The sequence below is a fragment of the Pan paniscus genome, chromosome 16 (assembly GCF_029289425.2).
Source record: "Pan paniscus chromosome 16, NHGRI_mPanPan1-v2.0_pri, whole genome shotgun sequence".
NCBI lineage: Eukaryota > Metazoa > Chordata > Mammalia > Primates > Hominidae > Pan > Pan paniscus.
In genome coordinates this window covers 81970845-81983785 of record NC_073265.2, presented here as the reverse complement: position 1 = coordinate 81983785, position 12941 = coordinate 81970845, and the positions used below count along the sequence as shown (strand labels likewise).

At 43.8% G+C, this 12941-nt stretch overlaps 1 protein-coding gene across 1 annotated transcript in view; it reads right to left on the bottom strand.

Annotated features, from left to right (window-relative positions):
- ST8SIA2 (ST8 alpha-N-acetyl-neuraminide alpha-2,8-sialyltransferase 2) overlaps nt 1-12941 on the bottom strand; it is a 75302-nt gene that overhangs the window by 35644 nt on the left and 26717 nt on the right. The window contains exon 2 of the mRNA XM_003816786.6: nt 2973-3035. Within this exon, the coding sequence (XP_003816834.1) occupies nt 2973-3035 (63 nt within the window). The remainder of the gene's footprint in view (nt 1-2972; nt 3036-12941) is intronic.

The following is a 12941-nucleotide window of genomic DNA, read 5'->3' as shown; positions in this document are numbered from 1 at the left end:
ATCTCAGCTCACTGCAACCTCCACCACCCAGGCTCAAGCAATTCTCCTGCCTCAGCCTCCTGAGTAGCTGGGATTACAGGCGAATGCCACCACACCCGGCTAATTTTTGTATTTTAGTAGAGATGGGGTTTCGCCCGTTGTCCAGGCTGGTCTTGAACTCCTGACCTCAGGAGATTTGCCTGCCTCGGTCTCCCAAAGTGCTGAGATTACAGGCATGAGCCACCACGCTTGGCCCTAGTTTGACTTTTGCAGGTAGAGAAGGACTTCGTTTAGGGGTGCATGTTGTCTCACACATTCCCTTCATGCACCCACCTCCATTCCTCAATATTTCTGACTCCTTCTGGCTGATATCACTTCTCTTGAATTCAAATATCTGTAACTTCGCAGAGGATAGAGAATTGACGAGTTTTGAGTAAGGCAGAGGAACTCTTCCTAGCATGCAGGCTTAAGGGAGCTTCCGAGAGGGTACACAAGACCTAACCCTTTGGAATTTTTACTGTTTTCATGCAAGACGCAGAGGGTACAGTGGAAAGATTTCATAAGCTGTGTGACTGTGGGTCGATCGCTTTACTTCTCTGAGCCACAGATTGCCCATTTATAGAAACAAGGTGTAGAAGAGACAGATACCCATCTCGTGAGGTTCTGGAATTTTCAAAGGAGCACCGATGTTTCTGGCATGCCCCACTGGCTGCCACCTCATGAGGCTCTAGCAGGAGCTGGCATTGCTGCATCCTTTTGATACCACCAACTTCTATGCAGAACACAGGCAGGGGCACTGACCTCAGGGACACAGAATTAGCGGCTTCACCGCAGCTTTGTTGAAGCCTACCTCAGTAGGCACGCACAACAGAAATGCTTTAATGTTGGTGATGAGGAGTTATCGCACTAAGAGGCTAGCTGATGTACTCATCAGAAATCAGTGACTGGGCTCTGGTGTCTCATGGCTTAAGGTGGGTTCAGTCTAGGGTGATGCTTCTCAGAGACTGGGGCACACTGGATGGCACTAGGCTCAGGAAAGAAGGAGCTGCAGAGGAATTCTACCGTGGATGCCTGGAGAGGGGACATGCTCGGAAACCTCCAGGAAAGGTTTCCAGGCTTCTCCTGGACACAAGATGGCAAAGGTTGGAAAGGGAGAGAGATAAATGCTGGTGTGGGTAATGGTGAAATTCCATTTCTCTCTCCACTTTCCAGGGTGAATTTGGATGGCATCCTGCATAGCCCATCATGGTCTTAAGGGATTTTAACCCTGGCTCAGTTGCAGTCTACCTGGGGGACTTGGAAAAGTCACTTCAGATTTCTAGACTCTGCCTTCTTATCTGTAAAATAAAGGGGATGGATTAGAAAACTCCAGGGTCCACCTCGGTTCACAGGTTTTACACGCTGTGTGCTGCACAAACACGTTGGATTGGTGAGTTGAGATATTCCTTTTCAATGAATGTGTCCTCCTGTTTCCAGTCCCCTCCCCCATTTCCAAAATGACACTAGAGGTACATTTCAGGCTTAAGTTGCTTCACCTCCCGACTCCTGAACTTCACTCCCAGTGACCTTCTTTTCATGCCACAGATATATCCACAGTGGTAGTAACAAGCATCAAATAAGTACCTTTAACATATCAGGTGTTGGGTTATATAGATTCTTACATTTGGTGGTTCTAATCCTTAAACACTCCTCATAGAAGACACTGCAGTATTATTCTAATTAAACGGGGAAGCCAAGGCTCAGAGGGGTAAAATCACTTGCCTAAGGCCCTGGCTAACAAACACTGGGGCTGAGGCCAGGGCTGCCTGGCTCCCAGGACTGTTTTTTTCCACTTCTCATACTTGATTCATATGAGACTGTGGCCCCTCAAGCTACCACGAGGACTTGGGCTTCAGGGGCAGGATCTTCTTTCTCCAAAATGGGGCATCATTTCATAATAGAACAGAGAGAGACTTAGGAGCACATGGCCTTCTTTCTTTCTGCCATATTCACATTTCACCTGGCATAACACGGGCTTCATGCATAGCTCCAAGGTGGCTAAGAGGTCATTAGAGAGCTAGAAGCAATGATGTCAGGGACAGAGGGAACAGTTTCTCGAGTCAGTCATGCAGGGTCAGGGACAGATGTACTTCACAGGTCTCATACAGAAAAGAGATCTAAAAAAATATGGAAGGGCAAATAATAGACCATCCTCTGCATCATATGGACCTCTTATTCCCACAATGACCAAAATAGGATATTTAGAAAGAAAAACAAGGCCCTGATTTTGAGTAGTAGCCTTTGTTTACATCATATAACTTAGCACTTCCTTCCACCGCTCCTTAAGCTCAAGCTTATAAGACTACAGGCCATAGCTATGGGGCACTTGTCATTGATGGAGAATGGGGACTCAGAAGCATGGTGCAGCCACAGCCAGGGGCAAGCCTGGGTTTGCGGGCTGTCCTGCATCAAGCTGTCCCCTGGCAATGACTGTTCTGCACCATTACATGAAGTAGAAACACTCTTTCAGAATTTGGAGCGTACGTTCAATAATCAGGGTTAACATTACTGTGTTGACGCCCTAAATATTTTAAGAGGTCTCAGCAAACTTCCCGAATGCTTTATTTTCCATCTTAACCTCCTGGACGAGCCATTTACCACAATGAAATTGAGTGAAAATGCTGGTTCCCTTCAGGGTCTCCGTTGCTCAGCAAACATGCAAGTTTGAGTAAGCTCATTGGTGTCCCAGGCATTACAAAGTGGGTGGGCTGTTTTCCAGAAAGTGACTCTTACCCATCTGCATTTTCCATCTCTGCAGCCTCTAGACCTTGGGCCATTTCATGTGATCTTCCATTGACAGCTCCCCCCAAAAGTGATTAGGGAAATGCAAAGCCAAAGTGAAACAAAACAGATCTATTTGCTAAGTAAGAAGGGCACCATCCAGCAAAGAAGAGAAGCAGATTAATAGCTGCCTTACAGCAAAAACAAATGAACACAAAATCTAATTTACAAACCTATTAGATTTGCTATGTAAGCTGTTCACAGCTGATCTGATTGTACCTCTGCCTCCCGAATTCCTGCAAGACAAAGGAAATGCATTATTTATAAACCCAGCTCATCTTTGCAAAGCCCTCTTCAATTGCCAGGAGATCCCATAGCCCACCTGGAAAACTACAGAGGGTGGAAGAGACCTCATTCTGGACTCTGCAGAATGGGCAAAGTCCTGGCCCCAGACACAGCCCAAACATTTTATAGGGTGTGGACCTCCTGGATCCTCCCCTGCCCCTCTCCCCACTTGAATATTGTTCCAATTAGTAAGTACCCAGGTTCTCACTTGAGACCCTCATTTAAGACAGCAAATAAACTCCCTGGGGATTAGTCTCCCCTGGTGAATCCCACAGGATAGCATAATTCAACATGACTCAGCATCTGCTCTAGCATGACTCAGCACCTGCTGGCTGTCTTCTCTTGCTTTTACTCACATGTAGTGAGCTGTTGTCCATTGCATTCTCTCCAACTTTGAGACACCAGAAATTCAACAGAGGCAGCAAGGTTAACTCAACAGTGCCTCCATTCAAATGTGATCACAATTTGCTCTTTGGTGGCAAAAGAAATAGTATTAAGTGGTGTCACTCTACTGGGAAGTGAGAAGGGTGTATGTGAGTCATGAGATCCCTTGTTTCTTCCTCTGTAGGATAGGCTTTTGAAGTAAAAGCACTCTAAGGCCCTTTCCAGCCCTACACTCTATTCGGTTCTGCCAAATCCCATTCTGTCTGGCCACACGGTTTCATCCCGCTTCACCGACACATTGGGTTGGTGGATGGATAAATACATGTGCCTCGAGTACCCCCGACTTTTTGCCCTGCATGTTTTAGAAAAGTTGTATGTGAGATACATTATTTTTATTAATTAAAAAATGATGGGGTATGCGGTGTGGGGAGGTACTGGGTGCTTTTCTCAGTTTTTAAAGTTCCATTTAGCCTTTCAGTCAAGGTGTTGGCAGACTCCAAATAAATAATTAAAATCACTGGGGAAGCTGTGTATTGAAAGGAACCTTGTCATTAAATGAGAACACTGCAGGGGGAGTTATTGCCTATCCACACACTGGTTTTAAGTCTGGATTTTGTATCTGATTTCCTTAGGATTCGCATACTTGTATATATCACATTGTATGTGCACACACATGTGTGTGCATGCTTATATGTACATGTCTTTTCCAGATAAATTGTCTTTTCAACATTATTTGGCAACAGGCTATATTTACCCATTTCATAGGCAGATAATTAGACAACAGAAAGGGTATTATGACCTACCCAGTGTCTCACTTTAGTTCTGCCTTAAGGTTCCAGATTTCATCACTACAAATCTAGTTCTCAATTGCAAAGAGTAACATTGGGTCTTCTCATTTTAATTTGATGCCTAATATTTATTTTTGTCCCTCCCCATTTCCCCTTGGAAATATCTCCTTGGGATAACAGTGTTCTTGTACTTCCATGTTGGGGTCCGGGAATGTCAGGTCAGCTCCTGTCCTGTAACCCACATTCACCTGGGTTGGGTCCCAAGGGCATTGCTGGATGTGCTATGGCCCGTGGGTCACTGTCTGCTCACATGCCACCAGCTGGACCCTAACCCTCAAAATCAGCCCTCCTTGGGGAGAGGGGAGACCTGCTAGGCCAGACATTAAGTCAAGCAGAGTAATTCTATAAATAGTTTGGAAGAGTTGGTTAATGATCTGGTGGTTGAGTTGGGAGAAAAACAGTTGAGTGTTACCTTACTCTAGACAGAAAAAACATCACAGATTTAACAAATGTTTCCCAAACTTTAGTAATTTTCAGATCCCTATCACCAGTTTTTCATATTTATCAACTGCACACACTATTATCCACTTAAATTTTAAAACAGACCCATCTTTAAAAACTTACCCTTACCCTAAGCAATATCCTCTGTGAAATCAGGTTTCATGTCTTGATTACAAAGTTATTTAAAAAAACCCTACACTACCATTAACACAAGAATATTTATCAATAGAATTCCTAAGATAATCTTACATTATCATGACGAGTACCAGGAGTACCTGCACCACCCTCTGAGAAAGACAGAATGAAACAGTTAATTTTTGTTTGTTTGTTTGTTTTTTTTTTGAGACTGAGTCTCCCTTCATTGCCCAGGCTGGAGTGCAGTGGCGTGATTGTGCATCACTGCAAACTCCGCCTCCTGGGTTCAAGTGATTCTCGTGCCTCAGCCTCCAAATAGCTGGGATTACAGGCACCTGCCATTACACCCAGGTAATTTTTGTATTTTTAGTAGAGACAGGGTTTTGCCATGTTGACCAGGCTAATCTCAAACTCTCGGCTTCAGGTGATCTGCCCACCTCGGCCTCCCAAAGTGCTGGGATTACAGGGAGGAGCTACTGCACCCAGCCAGCCTGGCCAAAACAGTTGAATAGTTAAAGAAAGAAACTGGTAAGAACAGGGAAGAGGATATTCATCAAATCTTTGATGAGGGCTGAGGAGTGTATGGGAGGGACTTTTTAAATTTAGAAGAAAAAGAAGAAATTACAAAAAAAAAAAGTCGACAGATTTAACTTTATAAAAATCCAAAATTTGGCTTGTACTAAAAGCAAACCTCAACAAACCCAAACCCAGTTTCTTTCATGAAATCTAAGGTGGCTCTGGATGAGGATAGCAATATATCTAAGTTATTTTTTTCTTATTCATTCAACAAAAATATTTTGAGTAATATTATATTTCAGGCTTTGGCCAAGCTAGATATATATAGTCCCCATGCTCATGGAGTATAGCTTAGGAGACAGTAGAGATGCATTAATCTTTGCTTTTTTTTTTTTTTTTTTGCCAAGTGCCCAACCTCCCACCAGCTTTATTAAGACATAATAGACAAACAAATTGTGTATATATACTATGCGTAACATGATGTTTTGATATCTGTATACATTGTGAAATAATTAAATGAAGCTAACTAACATATCCATCACCTCATACACTTACTTTTTCTTTTTGAGATGGAGTCTCCCTCTGTCACCCAGGCTGGACAGTGCAGTGGCCTGATCTCGGCTCACTACAACCTCCTCCTCCTGGGTTCAAGCAATTCTCCTGCCTCAGCATCCCAAGTAGTTGGAGTTACAGGCGCCTGCCATCACGCCCGGCTAATTTTTGTATTTTTAGTAGAGATGGGGTTTCACCATGTTGGCCAGGTTGATCAACTCCTGACCCCCTGACCTCAGATGATCTGCCTGCCTTGGCTTCCCAAAGTGCTGGGATTACAAGCGTGAGCCATCACGCCCGGCCCACACTTACCATTTTTTGTGTTAAGAACATATAAGATCTACTTTCTTAGCAATTTCAAGTACACAATACAGTATTATTAACTGTAGTTATGCTGTACAGACCTCTAGAACTTATTTCTTCTGTCTGAAACTTTGTACACTTTGCCCAATACCTCCCCTCCTCACAGCCCCACCCCCAGTCCCTGAGAGCCAGGCTTGGAGGAGACCAAATGCCTTGAAATAGCTGGCTCCAGCCTTTCTCTTTTCCTGCTTCCAGCCAGGTCCTGGAGAACATCAAATCTCGCTGATTTGGGATACTACAAATCCATGCACTTTTCCATGCCAGTTCTTACTCAAACTCAGGGGTTCTCAACCTTGGCACTCGATATTTTGGTGGAGATATTTCTTTGCTGGTGAACTCTTGTTTTCTGCCTGGTGCCTCTCAGAAGAGGAGTCCCCCATGCCTCACCCCCGGTTCCACCAGCCCGCCCATCCACATCATCTTTCCATGCAAACCCCCTAACCCAGCATCGGTGCCTCCCTTCCAAACCATCCCAATTTTCAATTCTCAGCTGCCATTTCCTTTTTTCCCAAAGCACTCAATTCTATTATAGCATTTGCCACCTTCTTCTCATATTTAATTACTTCATGGAATCACAGATGGGAGGCTTTACAAAATCTTGTCATTTACACAATCCGAACTCCTCCTCATACAGTCAAAGAGACCAAGGCCTGGGGATTTGTGTGCCAGGTTCGGCTTCCTCCCGCGGGCCACAATAAAGTGTAAGTCCTCGAGGGGGCGTGTTAACCATGTCTTTTATTTTCTGTATTCCAATGCTTTGACATCTGGGGCTTTTCTGACGCTGGAGAAACTGCCCCTCTCAGGGTTAGCTGATTTCTAGAGACAGCAAACGACTCTTCCTGGGAACGCTCCTGTCAAATTGCAATCTTGAATCCACACCCCTACTGTCTCATTTATTGGGGGCCAGTATTCCCCTGCCCTGTTGTAGGGCCAGGTATTCCCCTACCCTAACTACCCTAGGCTAGGTACCATGCAACTAGCGACAGCTCCCACCCTGCAGAGCCTGCTGAAGTTACTCAAACTAGCCAATCCTAGAACCGCTCTGGCCCCACCGTGCCCATTCTTTCCTGTGCAAACCACAATAAAGGCTCTTACCAGTTTCCCCCTCCTCCTGCCTCCAGACCAACCCCAGTATCTCCTTGTGTAGAGCCCCGTGATGTGAGTATAACAAACTATCTTCTTCATGGCAGTCATTGCTTCATCTGTTGGCCTTGACATACCTAAATAATAACAGAACCTACAGTAAAACAGAATAGAAGCCTGTCTTGTTCACTTTCTTAGCCTTGCACAGTGCTTTGCCCCATTGGGACTCAGTGAAGCAAATCAGGCTTCAAGAGTTAAGTGGGGGTTTTCTTCTGAAGTCGTCCCTGCAGTTTATGTGCTGTGTTCCCGCACATTATTTACACTTGTACAAGACACTGCTTCACCTCTCAGTTGTTCATAGAACAGAGAAGACCATCATTCAAAGAAACTGGGCTGCAGATGTTTGGCTCTAGAATAAATCACAGGAATTGATGAGGGATTTGTTTTTTCTAATTAGGTTTTGCCTCAAATGTTATTAAAATAAGCTTATATTCCTTGCGATGGGGAACTGCTGATACCTGCCTGGTTGATTGATAGAAGATGATCGGGTAAGAAACATTTGCTAAAGATAATTCACAGAGTGCTGAAATTGTAGAAACAGAGATGCTTAGATCATCCAAATGAGAAAACATATGGGGATACTTTTTGCACACTATAAAGAACTCTATAAAATAAGGTATAATACTAGTAATAACAACTGTCCATTTGACCCTGCTGCAATATTCTCAACCATTGTAAGGGTAGAGGTTGACGACTTTAAAGGTCTACATTTTAGAATGTCAATTTTTACTTTGGGAGGCTGAGGCAGGTGGATCACCTGAGGTCAGGAGTTTGAGACCAGCCTGGCCAACATGGTGAAACCCCATCTGTACTAAAAATACAAAAATTAGCCAGGTGTGATGGCGTGCGCCTGTAGTCCCAGCTACTCAAGAGGCTGAGGCAGGAGAATCACTGGAACCCAGGAGGCAGAGGTTGCAGTGAGCTGAGATTGCCACTGCACTCCAGCCTGGGTGACAGAGCAAGACTCCGTCTCAAAAAAAAAAAAAGAATGTCAAACTTTTTTTCACACTATGGACATTATATTCTCTCCTAGTAGAATGTACACAGTAAACTATGATAGTAAATAAAAATGGTATGTTAAAAAAATGTAAAACAAAATCACACCACACACAGCTGGATCTATTCTAGTGAAAAGCAAGTAGCAAAACCTGAAAACTGCATTTTTGCTTAGCCTCTTCATCCAAGCCCAATTGTTTATTTTATTTCATTTTTAATAATTTTTTAATTGAAAATTCGTAACTGTGTATATTTATGGGGTACATCATGATGTTTTGATATATACACCAAGCCCAGTTAGTTATAGGTAAGGTAAGGTCCAGTATGTTGGAATCTCCTAGCTGTGTTAGAATTTCCCACGTTTACAGTTTCTCATGGGAGAGTCAGGCTCAGAATGAACTTTCAGGAGCTGACAATTTTAATTAAGAGTCTAGACCCAACTTAAACAGGTGATTAGTCTTGAGAATAGAAGATGAAACTAAAGCACAATTCATGAATTTGCAGATGGTTCTTCCTTCACATTTTTGGGAGACTAATGAATGCTTTTTTTCAATTTGCACATTAAAGCCACTGAGGTTTATGCCTGTTGACAGCCCAGGAACAAACTCCAAGGACACATGGACAGGAGAAAAGTGAGGAACAGGATGACTTGGGGTCAGTCACATGACTACAACCAGGGCTGTCAACAGTGGTCGAAGGCTTTTCAGAATTCTTCCCCTGAATCCCAATTCTTAAAATCGTGGTAAAATACGTATAACATGAAATTTACCATCTGCTATGCTTGAATGTTTCGTTCCCTTCAAAATTTATGGTCGAATAGGAAAATTAACCTCCAATGCAACAGCGTTAGGAGGTGGGGCCTAATGGCAGGTGTTTAGGTCTAAGGGCTCTGCCCATATGAATGGGTTAATGCCACTATAAAGAGGACTTTTGGGAGTGGGTTCACTTTTTTCTGCCATTCTGTCATGTGAGGACACAGTGGTCCTCCCCTTTGGAGGAGGCAGTGCTCAACGTGCCATCTTGCAAGCAAAGAGACTGGGCCCTGCCCTGCTGGTGCCTTGCTCTTGGACTTCTCAGCCTCCGGAACTATGAGAAATAAATTTGTTCTGTCTAAGTTGCCTAGCCTGTGATACTCTGTCATAGCAACACAAAATGGACTAAGACAACATCTTAACCACTTTTTTTTAAGATGGAGTCTTGCTCCATAGCCCAGGCTGGAGTATAGGGGCGTGATCTCAGCTCACTGCACCCTCCACTTCCCAGGTTTAAGTGATTCTCCTGTCTCAGCCTCCTGAGTACCTGGGATTACATGAGCCACTGCGCCTGGCCCATCTTAACCATTTTTAAGTGTACAGTTGGGTGGTGTTAAATACATTCATAATGTGCAAGCATCATCTGTCTCCAGAACTTTTGCATCATCTAAAGAGAAACTCTGCACTCATTGGGCAAAAACTCTCCCTCTTTACATCTTTTCCCCATAACTACTATCTACTTCCTATCTTTATGAATTTGCCTATTTTAGCTATTTTATGTAAGTAGAACCACACACTATTTGTTCTTTTGTGTCTGGCTTCTGTCACTTAGCATATGTTTTCAAGGTCTCATCTGACACACAGCACGTATCAGAAGATGTGGCATTTGATGCAGAAGTTGATACGGCAGTTCTAAGGAGGCAGAACATCACAGAGATGAGCAAGGAAAGACCCCTCCAAAGTGGTAGTGTCTAGAGTCTTGAGCACAGATGATTAGAATAGCAGTAGAGGTCCCACCAGCTGACAAGTGCTTGACTGGCTCAGGCACTCGCCTGCCCCAGAACTTACTTGGCTAGGAGCTTTTTGAATTTGTTGTCTGCAGAACAACCAAAGGTGCTACCCATCTTCTTTTCCACCTGAGGAGGTGGCTGTACTTGGCCAAGTGCTTAGATGGGCAAGGGGCCTCAGCCTTGGTTGACCTAGTACAGATCCTCACCATGAGTTTGGCAATGCAAGAATCTTCAGTCACCCCAACACAGTGGGAAATAGCGCCCTATCCTTCGGCCTGGGCCACTTTGCACCCCTGAAGAGATTCCATCATGGGGTCTGTCTGATTCACCTTGAGTAGGAGGCAGTTGCCCGAGTCCTTGTCTGTAGTCTTGGTAGTTCCTTTCCGGCTGGGCACAGGGAGATGATTCCCTGTCACATGGATATAACCTGCACTAGCAGAGAGCTTCTGCCAAGTTTCTCGGTCATCCTGGTCCAAGGCATCTTCAGTAGACACCACTGAGTAGTCCTTGATGAAGGACTTGTACCTGCCTACCAGCTGGTCAGAAGTGATGTAACTGCTAAGGACATCTGGAGGCTTGAACATCAAGGTCATATTTCCTGAACTGTAAGAACTAGAGGCTATTGTCCATGCCATTCACTACTTATAATACAGCCAGGCTTTCTAATCACATTCCATAGCAGCTCCAGGGTTCTGTATTCTCTAGGATATGAGTCAGCAAACTTTTTCCAAAGAGGCCAAATGTAAATATTTTAGGCTGTATGGGACAAGAGGAAAAATAGATGGTACTATGCAGGTACTTAAGTAACAAGAGAGAAAATAAGTTTCTACCAATAATTTATTGACAAAATTTAAGCTATAATCATAATTGAGACCATGTTTTTGTCATAAAAAACTTCATTAGGCCTGGTAATGAGAATAATGTAATTTTGTGGGGGAGGGCACATGATTTTGCTTAATTAGGATTCAAAGTTATTATTCCAGCCATCATGACGGAAAGGTAGCCTCGTTCTTCTACAAAGCCTTTCCTTGGTTCTCTGAGACACTGTTATCTTCCCTCTTGTGAACACACCAGAATGTGATACCTGAATCTCTCTTTAGGAACTTACCTTCTACCTTTAAAGCACTAGGGAACTTTTCATACAAGGAAGCACGTTAAGAGAGTAAGCTCGGAGCTAACACTCGCTGGGTCTGTAATTATAGCTGAACAAATCATTATCTGTATGATCTTTGAGTATTACTTAACCTATCTAGAAGCTTCCATCTGTTTTCTCATCTATAGAGTAATAGTATCTACTTCATGGGTTCGTTGTAAAGATCACATGAGCTAATGAATGCAAAGAGTAAGAACAGTGTTTGATTTATTGTAAATCATTTGATACTGATGTTATTCTTCTTTTGAATTTTTCTATTTTTGGCTGGAGGACAAGCCATGTAATAACAAGGAGCTGGCTGGATTTCACCTGTGAGCCAATATTTGCTAATTCCTGCTCTACGATGTGAAAAGCAAAACACCCCTTGTCCTCACTAGGAGGAATCTTTGCCATATTTCTGCCTGATGACATCCTTCTGGTAAAGCACGGCTTTCCTGAGGTTACGGTTCTAGCAGGGAGAACCATGAACTCCTGCACTGCCGGCCCATTACCAGTGTGAAAACTACCATGGACCTTGCTGAAAGCTGGCATTGGCTAGATACTTTTGGATTGCCAGCCAGGACCCATTGTGACAGTACAGGTGGCTCCTTGCAGCAGCTTCAACATCACAGACAGCAAGCAGCACTTCTAGTAAGGTCTTTGCACCCAGTTTAGATGTGTTCCCAGTTAGATTTAAATTCATGCCTTCTTCCAGTTTGTTACTGTCCCCCAATTTCACACACACAGCTTCTTGCTCACCAAGACGGGCGGAATAGCTTTATTGAGGTGCTCAACAGCCTTTGAGATACTTTTCCTATACAGCAAGTCTTAGCCTTGTACTGAAGCTCTTGAACCTCATAGATACTGAGACACCGCTGGGCACAGCAGCTCTGGAGACCTATGCTGGTTTCAGCCTTGATAGTATTGTTTCCATGACAGTTGCCATCTCTGGTATTGGGCGTCTGAGGGTGTTGCAGGGGCCAATGGGGAGAATTTTGGGTGTCTCTCTTTTTATGATGACTCCTGAGCTCTCCTTATTGTCTGCTCAGTTCTTTTCTTGCCATCCCTTCTGCCTTCAATTTAAATATTAGCTTGATTGGATTTATCTTTTTGCTTTGATTCCAGCAAACTTTTGCTTGTTAATCAGCTTTTACTGGTGTACAAAAAGGTACCAGCTCACTCTTGGCTCTCTCCTTTGCTCAACTTCAGAAAACATCCCTGAGAACTTTGGGCTTTCATTATGTTCCAGCCAATTTCCCTAGTCTTTACATAAAGGTACTTAGAGGCATCTGCACATCAAAATGCAAGTAAACAAGTCACCTGGATGCCAAGCATTTCTCACTGCAATCGTTCCTGATCCTTCCTCTTTCTCATAATGAAACTGTGGGTCACCTATAACCGGCGGGGGGACAATATAACTTATCATCCAAGTGAACAGAAACGCCAACCAGAAAGGATTCATAAACAGGGACTACCAACTGAAGCAGGACTCGTCCTCTGATCTGCATCCATCTTATAAAGGAGACAGCCTTTAAGATACAGACTTCTGGCTGGGTGCAGTGGCTCATACCTGTAATCCCAGCAC